Source organism: Meleagris gallopavo, chromosome 1 (genome assembly GCF_000146605.3).
Source record: "Meleagris gallopavo isolate NT-WF06-2002-E0010 breed Aviagen turkey brand Nicholas breeding stock chromosome 1, Turkey_5.1, whole genome shotgun sequence".
Lineage (NCBI taxonomy): Eukaryota > Metazoa > Chordata > Aves > Galliformes > Phasianidae > Meleagris > Meleagris gallopavo.
In genome coordinates this window covers 40,499,472-40,518,929 of record NC_015011.2, presented here as the reverse complement: position 1 = coordinate 40,518,929, position 19,458 = coordinate 40,499,472, and the positions used below count along the sequence as shown (strand labels likewise).

Here is a 19,458-nt window from a genome sequence, read left to right as displayed (position 1 = left end):
AAATGAAATGTGTGTTGTATTTAGCTGGAATGGGTTAGTCCGTTAGTGTCATCTCAGTGAAATTTTCAGCTGCTCTTGTTTCTGTTGGCTTTATAATCAGCAAATTGGTTTGCTAAAATGTTTTTTCACTTGGACATTACCTGTTGACAGACTTCTTCTGTACTGACTGCTAAAGCACTAAGTGTACTTGTTCAACTTGATTATTGTCTGTATCTCTCAGGGCCACTTTGCTGTCAGTATCCTGTTTTAACATATCCAGTCTCCTAACAAAAAATTTAGATTTGCTATTGACTTTCCTGCACTTTCCTAGAGTTTTAGTGCTTTAAGGTCTTGGTAGATAGCTAAACACAGTTGTTTACTCACAAAGGCCATTGCATGCATCAGACAAAGATGTGAGTTGTTTTTGGAAGTGTGAGCTTGTCACTGCATGCATGTGGATGGTCACAGTACTGTTTACTGACACTCAGACTGTCCATTAGATTCAAGAGCACAGTAAAGCAAAAAGGTGAATTTCAACTTAGTCAACTTTAGCCATTGAACATTTACACATCTATTAATCTCAATACTCTTTGTAGTTAATGTATATTTTAGATGTATACACTTCCAGAGGGTAATTCATTCAGACATCTATTTTAGTACAGGATTAATCACCCCTTTGGAGGTGCCTATCTTATGCCACTGATTACAGAGGAAGGTCAGAAAATTGTCTTTGACTACACATCTACATTTTACATAGCTAAAGTGAGACGAGCTGAGCTCCACCCCAATCACTTTCAAAGGAAAAGACTTCATGGAGCATGTGCAGACCTCATAGCACATCCATTTAATTGTCTTTTGTACCATTCATTTTAGTAATTAAAAAGGGAATAGTAAATAGAGAGGTGAATTACAGATGGGTAATGTATGATTAAGGGAGAACCATCCTAATATCATGGATGCTATTCCTATGTGATTCTGGCAAGTGACGTTAACCGCAGCTTACAGAAGTGGTTACTCACTGCATGTTCCTCATTTTATAATTCCAAACCCTGTAATATGTTTTGCACAAGAGCTGAGCACAGGAAGCTTAGGGATATCAAGCTTTGGACATCTCTATAGATATCAGTTCAGTTAACTGGACCGGGAGCTAAAATGAATGAATAGTTTAGCTTAACTCTTTTTGAGTTTTGGACCCTTCTCTCCCTAGGAGAGAATGAGAAGATAAATTAAGTAATGTGTCAGTTTATGAAGCAGTTGAATATCTAGTGATAGAAGGCATAGTAAAAATTAAGTTAAAGCCATCTTTTGCAAATGGTAGTATCATACATAGGACAGAAGACATAGGATAGACGGATACTGAACAATACTAAGTAATAAAGGTTAGATTTATGACAGATGCTTTGATACTTAGATCTCATTGTAGTCACCTAAGACTAGCATTAAATCTTCTGATATCCATTAAATTATTATTAAAACCCACACTATAACATTTTGATTGGCAGCATTTTCCAGTCACCTGTACTATCATCATGTCTCATACTAGTCTGGAAAACTCTAGTTATGTAACTCCCTCACACTCTTCCACAATTAAGAAAAAACAGCCTTTTATCTTTCTGAGCTATGAATTCATATCCAGCGATACTGTCCAGAACACACAAGGTGGAATGACCAGAACACACCTGTGAGATAGCCTCTCTGGCAGCCTTAGTATGTATTTGTGAGGGAAATTCTGTCAACTTTTCTAAACTGAAATTCTCTCAGTATTTCCTTTTGACACTGTTCCATTTTGTCTCAGTTTGCGCAAATTACTTACAGTAACTCAAAGATTTGTGTTGAAGGGAGAAGGGGATCAGACTCTTGATTGACATTCTAATTAATACTACAATGTGTTATGCAGTGAAAACCTAATGGTACTAACAGTAAATACTTAAGTCCTGCCCTTTTCTTTATGCTTCTGCCTATTTTATGTAAGTTTTTCCTGACCTTGTGGTGTTAACAAATCCTGTTAGGTGTTAAACTCTTCCATGACACTTTTAGTGGAAATCTAGGTGCTTAAGAGGGAATTATGAATTTCAGCAGCAGGGAAAGCATGTGAAAGTGTCTGCAAAGCCTCAGTGCTTTCTATGACAGGCAAAGCTGGAGTATTGTCATGCATTCAGTGAGATGGGGGCCAACATAAGGAAGAGAAGACACCTTGCTGTGGGTATGCTGAATTGAATTTGTCTTGGTTGAACTAAGTAGCCTGGAAAACTTCAACAGTGCTTCCAAAAGTTTGAGTATATATTGAGCATATTTCTTTTCTTGAAAGTGTTTGTGCATGGCAGGCCCATATTTAGTATATAAATGCATATATGGTAGTTTGTGCTGTATGTGATCGTGTAATTCATATCTATAGCTAAAAAAATATACTGTCATATACCTTATTACTGGATTAACCTGTATAAACTGCATCTAAAGATCAATAAAATATATTGTCTATCCCATCACTATAAATAATATCTACAGAAAGACATTTCTGCAGCTTGCATAAATGTGCATCACCATATTACAAAACTTGGTGCCCTACAAGAGTTCTTTTAAAGTCTGAAGTGACAAATAGAATGTGAGCATGCCATGTAAGAATTCTATTCATGTATATTTCTCCAAACATTACAGAGTTGTTTTTGTGGCAGAAGGAAGTATGCCTTCAGTTATCTATCACTGTTGTATCCATTCAGCTTCTGCCATGTACAGTCAGAATTAAAGTTGTCCTCTTCAAGCTATAAAGTCATCTACATTGCTCATGTGTTGAAAAAATCCCAAGCTGCAAAGATGTTTGGATATGTGAAATAAAGAAACATCAGATTAATTTGAATGTTGACTCAGTTTGACTTTCCATGAGTTGAAGACAACATATACTTTGCGGTGTCTTTTTGGTGTCATAGACTTCTTGGGATAATGACTATTCTGCCACAGAAACATCTTGCAAAACTAGCCCCATTATGTCTTGGATCTGCCATAATCTTTGGCCACAGACACTTCTTGTGTGACATCCCTTCAGCTGCATGTAACTTTTTTTTTTTTTTTTTTTTATTAAAGTGTTTGGTCACTTTCAGGTGGGTTATCTCAGACAATTTAACAAGGCCCTTATCTTTATGACCTAATTCATCTTATGTGAGTGAAGTATTTAGAGTGAAGTGGACCCATCTGGATACCACAGAATATTTATGTAAGGATTCATAAATGAGTTTTTCTTAAATTTAACTAAGGAAAAGAAAAATTGAACTTATGACAAAAGTTTTTAAAGCAGTTTAGGAAAAAAAAGAAAAAAAGTTTTTCTTTCATTTCAGTTTCCTGAGGTTCTGGAAGAAACTTCAGGCTTACATCATGACCAGTCAAATATTTTAGGATTTACATGGCTTTTTTTATCTGAATCATGGGACATTCTTCCGCTGGAGTCAACTTCCTTTATCTTCTCACTGCTAAAATGGTTTGTATGCTATCAGACACCACTCTTTGGTATTCTTCACCTACTCTTTGTTCTTTACTTTAGAGCAGACAATTTCCTCTTGATCTTTATGATCTAGCATTGACCTTGCTTCCAGACAGCAGTTCCTCCGTCTTTGCCTTTCCCATATCTTGCTCAACTGTCTAGAACTAGTTTTGCAAGCCGCTTTGCCATCTTTAACATACCCATCACTAGGACAGCTACTAAGGTTAACAATTTATTTGTTCAGTAACTTCTTCAGAGAGGATGAGGAACTTTTTCAGAGGCCCTGTCAGCCTTCCCTAGGACTACATATTGAAGCATTCATTGATAGGTAATTTTAGAAAATTACTTGCAAGCATAAGCTGCAAAATCTCCCAGATTGTTAATGGGAACTAAAGTGCTACAGGTTTCTTTTCAAAAATCCAAGTCCACTCTTCTTGTTAGGATAATTATGTATCTAGTACTGAATTTATCTCTTTTGAGTCCACTTTGTCAGCTCATCTTTTTACCTTTCATCCATTCAAATACTGTAAGTAATGGAGCACATTTGTAATCAAACTAACTTTCAAAAAACTCAAGAAATAAATTTGGGAAAAAAAAAAACCTGATTGTAAATGAGTTTCTGATAGAATCCCTTTTGAGGCAGCGTTATCAGTACACTTTAATGAAATCAAGTAAAATGGAGAAAATCATATGGTATAATTTCAGAACGGTTTAAAGTCTGTAAAATATATTGCAATTAATACAAAAGAAAATCAAACCCCATTCTTACTCCTGGCAAACTGTAAATATATGCATATATATACAATAGATAGATGGATCAAGATATATTACGATGGCTGCTCCAAAAGTAATTCCTTCTATATTATTATGTTGTCCCACAATGTCAGAGGCAGATGGTGGTGGTAGACTGCAGAGGTTGAATCTTCCCACTAATATTCCATTACATTTTGTTGCTGTGCAACAGATGGCAGCAGAGGGGCAGTCTGACAAAATGGCGTCTGTCGTGAAAGTGCATATGAAGCAAAGATGTGTAATTGAATTCCTCCATGCAGAAAAAAACTGCACTCACTGACATTCACTGACTCTTGCTGAATGTTTATGGAGACCAAGTAGTGGATGTGAGCACACTGAGGCATTGGGTGATGCATTTCATCTGTTATGATAATGGAAAGTCAAACCACGTTTTGGATAGCTGTGCACAGCGGTCACTCCACAAAACAAAGAGCGTCTTGATCAGCTCATCAGTGTGAATTGGTGGAATATGACCAGGGAACAGTGTACACAGCTGAATATCAGCTACAATGCATCAGAAACAATGGTGGCAGCATTGGAATATGACGAAGTTTGCACCAAATGGGTTGCATGAATGCTCACACAAGAACAAAAAAGAACACCATGTGCTAATTTGTCAGGACCTATTGAACAATACAAGGCTGAAGGTGACAATTTCCTGAATTACATTATTACCGGTGCCAAGAGGTGGTACCACACTATGAGCCAGAGTCAAAACAGCAGTCCATGGAGTAGCGACATGTGAATTCTCCAAATTTAAGATGCAACTCTCAGTGGTAAAAGGATGTGCACTGTCCTTTCGGGTAGGAAACTTCTGGATTTGGGATAGGAAATTTTTGGTTTTCCTGGAACCCTAACAAACTATCAATTCTGACCACTGCATCACAATTCTGACAAAACTGAAGGCTCAAGCTTACAGAGTCAGGCCAGAAAAGAAAACAAGCTTTCTCTAGAAGCGTGAGAATGTCAGGCGCCATATCAGTTTGAAGACCATGGAGCATATCACCAATCTTGGCTAGACTGTCCTACCACACCCTCTGCATTGATGCTTTCTGACTTCCGTCTGTTGGGGCCAATGAAAAATGAACTGAGTGGGTAATATTATCCAACCACCATAACAGCTGTTGCCTCCATTGGTGCAGATTTTTACAAGTGAAGCATGCAGGCTCTTGTACAATGTTGGTGAAAATGGCGGTGATAATGTTGAAAAATAGTGTTTTCTAGCTGAGAATTTGCTCTATCAAATACTATTATTCTGTGTATCCCTTGTAGTTTCCATGGAAATAAATAGGAAGCATTGCTTTCAGAGTAAGCTATGTGTATATATATACATATATATATATATACATAAATTGGTTTGAAAGATTATTAGATATTACAAAGCTAAGAAAGCAAACATAGAAAATATCAGATTTCTGGCTGCCGATATTATTAGACTTTGGGTTTTTCTGGGGGGAAAAATATATATACATATGGGTCCTATAATTTTATAATACACAGTAGTTTAGATTTTAAATAACCAAACATGATGTTTGATAAGATGGCTGAGCAGATCCATAGGCTTGCTGTTGCAGAAGAGGCATTCCGAAAGCCCACATACCATGCTACTTGACATACTCAGCAATCTTTGCACTGACACCCATTATCACCTGACACCATATGACTTAACTCAAGGATCAATGCTCAAATATATGTATATATACATATACGTACATTTCACAGGTAGTCATCAGATTACCTACCACTTCATGAAATTCTAAGTTTTGCAGTTGCTAACCTAAAAAACTGAACTTTGTAGTAAAATAGTATTTAGGATCATCACTTGTCTCAAATAGTTGTAAGCATTTTTGTGTATTTTAGGGATGGGCTTAAGGTGTTAAAAAATAAATAAATAAAAGAATACTGATTCATGTGATGTTTCTTTTCAAAATCCTGAGCATAATGTCCATGCTCTGAAATTCACCATAGGCTGCTGCTGAGCAGCCACAGCAGTAATTAAAGTCATTATATTTAAAGAAAAGACTGTAAGGAACAGAAGTGATTCTTTGCTGAGGCTCTGTTCATCTTGAGGAATTGGTGAAAATAAACGAAGTCCATCTGGACTTTGCTTTCTTTCACTGTGAATGAGGTTAGCATAAGTCCCCACGTGGTGCCACTGAGAACAGAATTGTTTCAGCTGTACTCTATGTTTAAGGGTTCATAAGATGGTAACCATTACAGTCTCCTTTAGCCCAGGGAGTATCAGAAATGCAGCATGAAATCTTATCATTTACTTGTCTGCATCTTGTTCCTTTATTCAACTTACTTTATTATCACTGGTCTGTGTATAGTGCACTTTGTTCTTGTTCTGGCAGTCCAAGCCCAGCCTCAGAATGCTTTGTTTATTTCTTCACTGAGAAAGATGTCAACAAACCCCAGGGGGGATATAGTATACATTAGCTTTTCAGTGAGAGGTGAACACAATTTCATAGGACAACAATAACAAAACTAGTGCCTACAGCTCCTGGAATTCCCCTCAATTCTTTTAATGTCAAAAGTTTATAAACAGCCAAGGTGATTCTAAAAGACGGTTTAAAAAAAATTCTAATGGGAGAAGTTAGAAAATCTGAATTTCTACTGTAATAGCAGCTCTTAACTTTGTCATCTCGAAGCTTTTGTTTTAAATTAACTATACATATTTCTTGTTCTTCTGTAAAGTGATGAAATTTTAGACACATTCTGCACATTTTTAATAGGAACCTCTAAAAGCTTCTATAGTATAACCAGTGCTTCAGTATACACAAATATGTAAACTTGATATATACAGAGAGTCATTTTGGCAATATTGCAAAATTTTCATGGTAGCTAAAAAAAACCTAGCATCTTCACTTATCAAGTAACTACCCACTGCTCAAAATCAAAATACAACATTTACTGTATTGGTGTTCCTAAAGTTTGCATGTTGTTTACTAACATTGAGGAATTTGAAAATGCCTGACTTCCTGTTCCCCCCATCATGGTGTAACAAATGGTTTCCACTGGATATGTCAGCGTTTGTTTTGGCTATGGAGCTCCTCGTGGATCTGCCATTCCTGTATGACACCTGTTTCCTCAGTAGCATTGCAATAGACACATCAAAGCATGTTTTCTCAGTAAAGCAAATTGTTAATACTATTGTTGTTCATCTTGGAAAGTATTTTGGTGTACAGCTAGCTCTGTTCTGTTCTCAAGCCTCCACTGTGTCAGGCCATCACAAATACAGACCTAATACGATAAGCACATTACCTGCTGTGACAATTTGTGTACAAGGAAAGTTACTCACTGAAATTCCAAACATTTTTTGAATAATATCCACTTACCAGTCTTATGACTTTGAATATACATGCAGAAAGGATGATTTGTCTGACAGGAAGGAAATTTAAAGCATAGTTTATAGGAATGTGTATCCTCGGGGAGAGAAATGCTTTCAGAAGTAAGACTGAAGAAAAAGACAGCGGCAGATGAAGTCTTTATCTGAATGGAGACTGCAGCCATTGCACTTGACTCTAGCTTAAGTCATTACAAAGTAAACGTGGTAAGGGGCAGAGCTAATAAGCAAAAGGAAGTATACAGAGCTTTTGGTTAACTCTGATGAAAATCTGCCCTTGGAATCTGCAAAGGAGATTTTGCAAAGTATTATCTGTCAGAGTTACTGGAGTTACTGTGTCATTATTAAACCTTTTCTTCTACCACAATATCATCTGCTGTAACTTTTGCAAGGTGGATAATTCCTCTTAGAATGTCATTCTTTTTTTTTTGTTTTTTTTTGTAATGTAACATTCTGAGTTAGTGTAATGCCTTGGCTAATGCTTTCCTGTAGCATAAATACTACTGCCCATCCACTTACTGATGATGTAGTTATTATTGTCAGTCTTTGCTGGTCCTTTTTGTGGGATGCTTTTTTTTTTTATATATATAAGTTTTAGGCAGTATGAGTTGATGTATTTTTTTTCTCTTCCTTTAATTTTTCTCAAATACTGGTCCCCATTTAGGTGCCTGTGTCCCAAGCAGTGCAGTTATTAGAAGGAAGAACAGTTTCTCCTGAGATTTTCACCAAAGTTTGAGGCTTAAATTCAGCAAGAATTCTCTTGTGAATGATTTACTTACAGTAAGACAATTAAGTTGAAGAACTTTATATTTTAAACTATCATATTTTTTTTTTGTTGTTATCTAGCTATAACAGAACAGTACTATCTCATATAAATTCAGTTACTTAACTGAAAACTGTCATACAGCACTAATATAATGTAAAATGTTCGGATGAGCAAAAAATTTCTACTGTAGATCATTGATGAATTATACTGCGTGTAATTTTGTACAAAAGCAAAATGAGGTGATAACATTCCTCTGAAGAAGGGAGTAAGGAAATAGTTATAGTTTTAATTGCAAAAATGATAATTTTGATTGAACATAATTCTCAGCAGCTGTTGCTAATTACAGTGTTTCATAAAGGCTTCCTGACTCTGGAAATCTTACTGAGTTAAAAATTTACACATTTTAAAAGGAATTGCAAAATGTACATGAACTGGTAGTGAGAGAAGTGTGTGGTACAAAGCTGGTTTGAATAACCTTTATTTAAATCATTTTTCTTGTTTAAAATATCTGAAATATTATGATTAGAGCATCCAAACTATCATGTATATGCATATGATTGAAAAAAGTCACATGAATATCTAGATACCTAATTTCCTCTTTTGTTTTTAATAAATGCCTATGTGCATTTCTGTAAAGGAGTAAGCTATATCATAAAACAGCATTAACAGATACAGAAACAGATGGTAAAGAGAAATTTAAGTTATCTATTTTGAAATAATTACTTTGCTTTCACAAGTTCTGTCGTGTTCTTTCCAAGCATTCCTGTAGTATCAGGATTACACTAACTACCTATAATGAGTTTTTCTAACTATTATTATCATTGTTAAAGAGCTCCTTGCCAATATACCTTTTAACTAGATACTGCCATTGCATTGGTGTCATACAAAAGAGAAGAAGAAAGATTCTGGCACCTCATACTAGAAATTTTTATCCCCTACATGAAACGGATATAACTGCAACATTAAATTAATATTTCTCAATTTTTTTGTTTGTTTGTTTTGTTCTGTTTTGTTTTTTAGGAATCGGTGAAAGGGGAATGGCAGTGTTGTTAGTTAATAGGCTGTCTTGAATCCCTCAGGCTTTAGAGTAATTTGAGCTTCCCTGCATGGTGAGAGGAGATACTTCCTCATTGCTGCCCTTAGGAAAATCAGAAGCATGTAACAAGCTATTTAGATGAGAGGTGTACTGAGTGTAGGATTTGGCCTTTATTTCTTTCTGAATAACTCTTCAGAAGGTGATAGAAAGCTGAGCAAAAATGGTGGACTAAATTTGGATGGTCTGAATAAAATTTGTGTGAACTTTCAGTATTTTTTTCCCATTGCTTTCATTTGTTTCCCAAAGGTTGAAAGTCTGACCTCCGTTTCCACATGGTCTGCCTATTTTCAATTGACACAGTATTTAAAATTACTTTGTTAAAAATCATTATTGATAAAATTAAGTTAGAGCTATAACCAAGGAAGTGATGCAATACATGGCACCAATATGTTTATTTGTCACAAATCTCATAAGTAAATATACAACATAGCTTAAATAGATATACATATATTCAGAATTATTGTCCATTGCTTCATATATGTTTTCTACATATATAGTAATCTACTGAGATTTTGATAAAGAATAAGAGCAATTTCATCGTCATTTCTAAACATCATGTAGAGGCTGATAAACTACTTAGTTCTTATATATCTGCACACATAAATGTTATAAGAAGCTCTGAGATGACAAGTATAGCATGTGTCCCATGCAGGTTGTTTGTATCAGAGTTGTGTCTATAACACTGGCCTCTTTTTACTTCTAACAAGTAAATATAATTAAAAGCTTTCATACTGTTTTGTAGTTATGGCTTAGATCTGAGGCACAGAGATTAAAAGCTTTATTAGCAAGTGCCCAAATAAGACATGTACTCTCTGCCTCCTTGTGCTCTGAGGAAGCACTTAAGGGTGCCAAGAAAAGAGAAGACCATAGCACACTTGTCAGAATTCAGATGGGCAAATACGTTGCCTTAGCAGCATACTCAAGGGCCCTTTGAAACACCAGGTTATTAAATGCTCTTGTGGCCACTGTCTCTTGTTTTCTCAGGATATTTTACACCATTGTGTCGTATCCTTTTTGAAAGAGAGCAAGTGTCTTGGTGACTGAGCGTGCTTGGCCAAAAGATCCACACTGCCCAAAATGGCAGGCAACAGTTAAGACACAGAAGGTCTTTGACAAAGAGCTAGAAGCACGCAGCTAGAGAGGGGGAAGGGAGAGCCTGCTGAGAGAGGTGGCAGAATAGCCCTGCTTGGGCCTGTCTAACACTAGCACTTCCTGCTTCTTAGAGAGCTCTACAGGTCTTTCTGGACTCCAGAAAAGCATTGAGATGGCAGGTACTGAGGCTTTACGCAAGGACTCAACTTTAAGTATCTGGTAGACAGCAAGAGAGTTGTTTCTTAAGATTATTATTTATCTTCTGTTACATAGTTGCTTTTGATTTGCCCATTGAAAAGGTGAATTGTTCTAGGTGGTATCATGACTAAATGTAGAGTTTTGTTTCACAGAAGTGTCTAGGTCATACTCTGTGGAGGTCGCGACAGATGCATACCTACCAGAGAGCTCAAGCCATCTGAGGACCCTGTCAGAGCAGCCAGTCAATGATAAATTATCATCTGATTTGCTGCAGGTTAGACTGTATGTGCAGGTGCACTGTTTAGGTGGTTTATACTGTTTGTAGGAGACTGTTCATAAACTACAGTTCTGTTGGTTTGTTGTTGTTTTTGCATTGCAAATTATAGCTGTGTTGTGTTGTGTTGTTTAGCTTTCTGGGTGTAATGTATGTTGAAATGTATTCATAGGAGCATAGCATCAAAAGGAAAAAAAAACAGACAAGAAGAAAAAATCTCAAAAGTACAAAATCAGATTAATTTTTAACACTAAAAGAGGCTAAATTAGTTTTTTTCATCATCTATCAAATACTTGCAACTGTATTTCTGCCATAAAGAATTAGAGTTTATTGCCACTTGCTGATGCAATAATGAGAGAAAAAAAGAGTGGCATTATGACACTGAGTGTAATAATATCCCAGCCTACAAGCATTTGTACTTTCTGACAGATCGTGGCATCTGATTAACAGTATTTAAATTCACACATAATAGGTAAAAGCTCTTTCATAGCTGAAAATTAAGATTATAAAATACGATTGCACTAGTAAATAGGTGAAAAAGTAAAACTAGACTATTTCACACAACTTTCCAGAATGAAATCTTTGATAGTAAATTTATAAATTATTACCAATTTTATGCATTTTTAGCAAAGAATTAATATATTGTTTTGTGTATAACTTATGTTCACCTGCAGATTTTTATTCCATGTAAGTGATTTCAGTGACTGAGAGGATCCAGCTAGTACCATTTTTGATCATGACATAATCAAATTTTACTAAGAAAAAAATTTTGTCTAGGAAATTTGTCGTATTGGTTTAAAATTATTGAAGCATTAAGCAGTAGTGCTAGTAAGGGGCTCAGAAAAATGTATTGGCTTTGACATTTCTAGCCATTTCTAGATACTTTTAAGTTACTCAGTTAGTTCCTTGGGACAAGTAGATAAAAATAGAAATATTCTGAAAGGAATTCCATTTTATTTTGATATGAAAGTATGCAAAGAATTTATTGTAGTGAAGGAAGAGAATAATTTTATCTGTGGGTTAATTTTTCTCAGTGAAATAAAACCAAACTATTTTAATGTCAATTATATTTTAGAAACACTGTATTAAGCTTTTATCAATATAATGTATAACCAATCTAGACCCAACATAAAATTTATTGAAATTAGTAAGGACAAATGAGTATGTAGGCATAAGGGTGTAATTCTAAAAAGAGGAAATTATTTATTTGATTGTCTTGACTGCTGTAAAGCTATATATTCCATATATAAGGGTGCTAATATTTCCAAGACAGCAACATTTTTGTTATGTGTTGTTCTTTTATGCCGGTCACTCTTTAGTGAATAGAAGTGCTGAATAAAATAAAGTGCTGAAGTTATTTAATATTTTGACTCTGTGCAACGTAAGTATGTGTTTTTGTTTTGTCTATACACTGCTGGAATGTATTACTTTTTTTCCTCTAGGCCTGAATATTAAATTAATGAAGTGTATATCTGACATGCAACAATCAGCTTCTGCAGACACAATAAAGATTTTGTGCGACGTCTGTAATATAATTGATATATTTTTTGGATGGTAATGAGAAGAAGCAAAAAGTAGGAGGCATAAAACTAAAAATGAAAACAAACACAAAATAATTGAAATTTACTTTTGACCATTCTAAAGTTTAAATTCTCACCTGTTTCTGTGCAATAAGTGACTCTGCTGGGGGGGGGGGGGGAAATCTGCATATTGCCACTATCATCAAGGCCTTAAAATTATGGATAGTTAGTACGTTTCAATGGCCACTTCAAAGATACAGATTTCAAATGCTTAAAAGACTTTACAGCAACAGCAGTAATTTATTTTTTTAAATGAAGAAGTTGCCCAGATGTTTTTGAAGAAGCTCTTACTGAAACTGTTCTTCAAGAAAGCTAACCATTTTAACATTTTAACTAGATAAACATCTTAGCTGCTAAAGACTTATTAATTGAAGAGTTATTAAAAAATGAAAGTTCCTTAGCTTCCTTTACAAAACTGCAGGATGCAAAGGTTAAGGAATCAGTAAATATGATAAGCTTTCCTCTTTATTTAAATGACCCTCTAAAAGCAGATTTCATTGCTGAATATTGTTATTTCTAATATTAAATTTCAGAGGAAAAGAAAGAATCATTTTACATTCCTGTTACATTTCTCTTGAACAATGAACCATAATGTGATTGGATTACTTTCACATGTATTTAGCTGCCTGAAAATGAGATATTTAGTTGAAGGTGATCACATAGATCTCTTGTAGTTAACAAAAGAGAGAAACAGTTTCATTTGAAGTTTCATACCAAAGATCATAGATGGTTTAGAATGTGGAGGTCTTCTCTTCCTTCATGACAAGGAGGAGCTTTGATAGGAAATTTATACTGACTTAACTTCTGGATGTCTAAGTGAGATGAAATGTACTTAATATACGCAGAATCTGCCCTCCATTTTCTATAAAGAAAGCATACTTAATAAAAGATGATTCCTAGTATTAACATCTTCTTGCATCCTAAAACAACTCTTTCATAATTGTTATGCTGTGACAGACAAGCTGAAGTTTCATTTTGGGGATTGAGGGGGGCATAAATTGGGTTATGTTGATTAAAGAATTACAGAATTAATTTTTCTTAAAAGGAACCATGGTGTGCCATGAAAATATTTGTTTACTACTTTATAGTGGAAGATAATAAAGAACATCTTTGATTTTTTAAAAAGATATTAGAATTCCATAGTACTGTAAGAGTATAAATTAGTTCATTTTAGATTAAAAAGCATAATTAAAAATACAGTAACGTCTGCTGAATACAAATGAGGATAACATATGTTGTGACAAACATGGAAAAAATAATGACAAAATTTGCACTTTACAGACCTATTTTGATTCTACAATTAAAATAATGTTCAAATTTTTTTCTTCTTTTCTGCAAAAGGTGAGAGTATAATTACAAATATATGTTATTTGCATTATGAGCACACATATAGAAGTATATACCTGTATGTATAAGCTACTTGAGTTCTCTGTGCACCAGTATGTGGATAAATTTTCCATTTTTGTGGTGCTACTATTAGTTATAGACTTCAGTATTTTAAATATGTAAATATATACTTGTCAATGAACCATTAAAGAAAAATCTATCCAAAGAAAGCTCAGTGTGGAGTCTGGCTTGACAAGTGCGCTGTAACTGAAAAAATATTGTGGACAGGGGGAGGAGGATGAGCAACCAGAAAATTATGAAAACAGCAATCTAAATGCTACGTGCTTTATATCTGTATTTGGGTAAAGTTTGCAGAGATCTTGTAGAAATTGCCTTTCAATAAATGATATCTTTCCATCAGAAGCATGCTGAACCCCTGCTGAAGTCAGCAGTAAGTCCATATCAAAACTGTGTATAACATAAGTACTGATAAGTAGACAAATGCAATGAGGTTATCTGTGAGTTTTTAATTTTTTTTTTGAAGATTTACTAATATCACAGAGAGAAAATGTCTTCACAGAAAAACTTTAAAGGAACCAGAAGGAAAAGAGAAAGTAAACTTCTGTGTAACTCAAATAATCCCTTACACACTGAACATACCAAGAAAGAGACAATATATCAATCAGTGAAAAAGAAGAATGAGAAAAAATAGGAAGAATTTCCATGCGTGAATAGATTGCGTTAAGACTCTCAGAAGAATGATAAAAGACCAATGTGACGTTCATACCCTAAAATGTATTTATTGATTATGAAAAGCAACAGGGAAATCATGTTCTGAACTTACTGCCTCAATGTTTCAGCCTAATATTTCTGAAATTTTTAACACCTATTGCATTTTTTAAATTTTCTGTCAGTACTTTTTCAAGCTGAAATTCAGTGAGTGGTAGTACACTTCTATTTTTATGTCAATTACTTGTATGGTAGTAGGAAGCATTGTTTGAAACACTATTTTTGACAATTCATTTTGCCATTTTCTATGTCTGCCATAAATTCTTTTATGTTTTCTTAAATAGTCTAGGAAAAATGCATTTTTCTTCAGAATACTAGTTTTAAAAAATAATTGCAGTAAAATCCTGGAGTAAGAAGGAATTACTGAAATGAGAAAATGAAGTTATCATTCAGAGCTATCTAACAAAACACAGATTTTACAGAAGAATATTCTAAGACTTGAAGCAACACATTTTGATAGCGTTCTCCTATACTAATAAAATCTCTCTGGTAGGTTTTTTCAGTATTCATTTGCAGTCTCCTGTCTCTTGAGGGTTATTGCCTTCTGATCAGAGTAGCACCTGTAGCTGAGTCAATCATAGTTCAATTTAACTGTAGTTTTTCTCCTCCGCTGTATAATACTTAAGAAAATGAAATAAGTTATATTGCTTTAATAATCATAGGTTATAACCTATTAACCTAATTAACCAAAATAAAACTCCATTCCTAGTAAGTCTCAGAAAAGAAAAATCAACTAGAAATGTCCTATAAATAAGCAGATCTAGATTAAAAAAAGTAAAAGTGTGGTATTAAATCCTTAGAATAGAATCAGTGGACATTGTCATTATCATTTTCAGGCTTCCTTGTCAGACTGGATTAAACCTCATGTATTCAGCAGCACTGGAAGTGATACCAGAAAATCCAAAGAAATGTGCATTACCTCAGAGAACTTGTTATTTTTATCACTTTAGGCAAGAGGCCTAATCACCAATTCCAAACAAGTATGTGGAGGCTAGACAATAGGAAAATCCTGGACGTCACATTCTCCTTTCCTTTTAACAATATTTTCTCGATTGACCATGGCCCAAAGTGGTATTGAACTACTCAGATGGGGACAAATATAAAAGCTAGCTCTAAAACAGGCACATCCAACCCATGACTATAGGCTGCATGAAGCCTTGGACATCTAGTAATGTGGCCCCACAAGATTTTAAACTTTTAACTGAGTGATTTTTAGTGATATTTTGAATGAGTCAGTTATACATAACTCAAGCACAGATTATGTAAGCAACAGTAGAACACTGTGGAGGGAAGGGTACAGTGCAGGGCTAACTCCTATTCTTGTGCCCACCACACACACTTGAATTGAAACCCATGTGTATTATACATATTTCAGTATACCAACATCTGTGTACATGTGAAGACACACATTTTATTATTGAGTAGACACATAATTTTTCTTATTAAAATTGGACTTTTGTTATTTCATGAAATAATTTAAGAAATTAACACGTTCACTGAGGAAGAAATATACAGAATTCTTGTGAAGTACTGACAAATTTATAATTTTCAAGGTCTCAAAAAGCTCACAAAAACATATATTTTTCAGTCAATATGGTACATTAACTGTAAATTTTCAAATCAAATATATAGAGTTGCAAACAGACATTCAACTTGAAGAAAACTTTGATCTATCTACTAGACTTGTCATATCAGAGAAAAATATTCCTTGCTTCACAGTCACAATTAATGTCATCACCTTTTGATAATGTGTACACTTCAGAACAACTATTTTCAAGGCTGAAGCATCATAAAAGTTCATCAAAAACCTCTGATGAGCACCTCAAGAGCCCACTAAGAACTGCAACTTCCTATGAACTAGATATTGATGCATTAACTTAAAAAAAAAAAAAAAAGTCTAGTAGCCCACTAGTTTTATCTTTTTGTTGACCTCTTTTTTATGTTTTAATAAAAAATATATGAAATAAATAAATTTTGTTACTTATATACATTTATTATATCACCAAGTCTTGCTCGATCTTCTATGATCATGCAGCTGCACCAGTGGGTGAGGGAAGAGTCACTGATGATATCTATGTGGACTTTAGTAAGGTGTTTGACATGGTCTCCCATAAAATCCTTGTTTCCAAATTGGAAATACATGAATGTGATGAGTGGACTATTCAGTGGATGATGAACTGGTTGTAAGATGATAGCCAAAGAGTAGTGGTCAATGGCACACTGTGTAGGTGGAGATCAGTGACAAGTGGTGTCCCACAGGAATCAGGACTGGAACTGATGTTTATATCTTAATCAGTGACATCAACAGTGGGATCAAATGCACCCTCAGCAAGGTTGCGAATGACACCAAGGTGTGGAGTGCAGTCAGCATGCCTGAGATCAGTCTTTACCATCAAACTCTTTTAAAATAGTGTTCTATTATCTTTCTCATTTTCAACCCTGTTTTGCTGTATAGTTAGAATCAAGATTCTTCACTTTAGAAGCCTGTATGATAATAAGAGATTACAGAATATTTATGTGATTAGAACAGATATGCAGATCTGAAAGTTATGTTACCTTATGATAGCTTGGAAATTCTCTTATTATTAATTCTCATATTATTAATGAACACTTGTTAAGTAAACAAAAAACAGATGTCACATTTCTGTGGGAATTAACAGTTAGCTGGACAAGTAGAAACGTTAGAGCAGTAGTTGAAATTGCTGTGTTTTTCTGTTACTAATTCTGAAAGTATTTTTTAATGTAATTTAAACAAGTATATTGTACTGTACAAAAATATGGGATTTTTTCAGTGTATTGGTTATATCAGAATACTGGTGGTGTTCATAAAGTCTCTGCCATTTAAATATAATTTAAATTTGGTCTCTTTTTTTCTTTTTTTTTCCCCTAGATCTCCCAGCAAAGACATGGCTTCAAATGAACGAGAGATTGTGGTGTGGGTTTGCCAAGAAGAGAAGATTGTATGTGGCCTGACAAAGCGCACAACATGCGCAGAAGTGATTCAGGCTCTGCTTGAGGAACATCAAGCAACATTTGGGGAGAAAAAAGTCCTCTTTGGAAAACCTAGTGATTACTGTATTGTAGAAAAATGGAGAGGCTCCGAGCGAGTCCTTCCTCCTTTGACAAAGATTCTGAGACTTTGGAAAGCTTGGGGAGAAGAGCAGCCCAATTTGCACTTCGTGTTGGTAAAGTCCGATGCTTTCCTTTCATTTCCATTGTGGAAAACAGCTGAAGCTAAGGTAGTACAAAATATAGAAAAGCAGTGGGAACTCAGCCCAGCAAATTACATGAAGATGTTGCCCATTGACAAGCAAAAGAAAATTGTTAGGAAGACTTTCCGGAAACTTGCCAAACTTAAACAGGACAGTGTTCAGCAAGACAGAGATAATATGGAGACACTGATTCATTTAATCATATCTCAAGATCATACCATTCATCAGCAAGTCCTTAGAATGAAGGAACTTGATATGGAAATCGAAAAATGTGAAGCAAAATTTCACTTAGACCGCGTTGCCAACGATGGAGAAAATTATGTGCAGGACTCATATTTAATGATCAATCCAAGTGAGGCTGAGCAGCAAGGGAGTAGGGCAGATGATCAAAAAGAGATGCATGATTATTTCAGCAAAAGTGAGGGAATTTTACAGGTTGAAGAGAGACTAAAACATCACAAACAATTAATAGAGAAGCTGTGTGCTGAAATAGAAAAAGAGGTACATGGTATATGCTCAGAAAAAATGAAGATGTTGTTCATACAGAAGGAGCTACTAACACTCAGCTGGAAAATTCAGATTTGGACAATGTAAAGTATGAGCTGGAAAAAAGTATGAAAGATGGTCTCAGAATCAATTCATACCTGAGCTGCATTCAGAAAGAACTTACCTACAGAGACTCACTGCTTCAAAAGAAGGAAAAAGAATATGAACTTCTTACAGAAGAATTTAATTTACTACATGTTAAAGACAACATTGAAGTGAGGCTTCCATCAAATGAGGAGCCACCTAAAGGCAGTGGCATCTCCAGTAACAGCACTGCAGTTCCTGATTTTGTTCACAGAGTGACTAATTTGGACATAAACGATACCGACTCTGACACTGGAATTAGCTCTACACACAGTCAGGACTCCGAAATAACTTCTGGGGACATGGTACTGTTATCAACATAGTTGAAAACAGTCATGAATTTACAAGAAGTCATTTTTTGGAGGACATTTATAAGAATAGAAGAGACTTGTTGTCTTGGAAGTTCATCCCTTCAATATGTTAAAAATGTAGCACAGCTCTAGAAAAGTAAACAGTGTCTATGTGTTTAAAAGTGCACTTGTTTTTAAAAGCACAGGCAGTCTCGATTAGCTGTGAATGCATTCACAGGTAATACATGCAAGGCTGTAGGCTTTGCTAAATCTGGACAGACTGTTTAGTCTTCGTAATATTGATACTCAGTGAACAGGGGCATTCTGACTTGTTTGGACCAAAAGCCTGTAGATTTGACATCTGTTAATCTTTGAGTCCACCTCTACATCTCTCTTAAATTTTTTGAAAAGTGAACTAGAGATTATATGGAGAGCTTGATTTTCTGCTCTGTTACAATGGCTTTATTCAGCTGGAGTTTCCTTGGCATGAAGCTGCTGTAAAGGAATATATAATCAAGCATATAGACTCTTAAAAATTAATATTTATGATGCTATAAAACAAACAAAAAAGCAGTTTTGCTTGTGTAACTTATAACCCAGTTTTGAGTTAATAGGA

General features: G+C 34.9%; 1 protein-coding gene across 1 annotated transcript in view; it reads left to right on the top strand.

The window, feature by feature from the left end:
- The window catches only part of RASSF9 (Ras association domain family member 9), a 27,828-nt gene extending 8,944 nt beyond the window's left edge, over window positions 1–18,884 (top strand). Inside the window, 2 exon segments of the mRNA XM_010708805.3 lie at window positions 17,601–18,442; window positions 18,445–18,884. Of these exon segments, the coding sequence (XP_010707107.1) occupies window positions 17,601–18,442; window positions 18,445–18,875 (1,273 nt within the window). The 3' untranslated portion in view covers window positions 18,876–18,884.
- The last annotated feature ends 574 nt before the right edge of the window (window positions 18,885–19,458 follow it).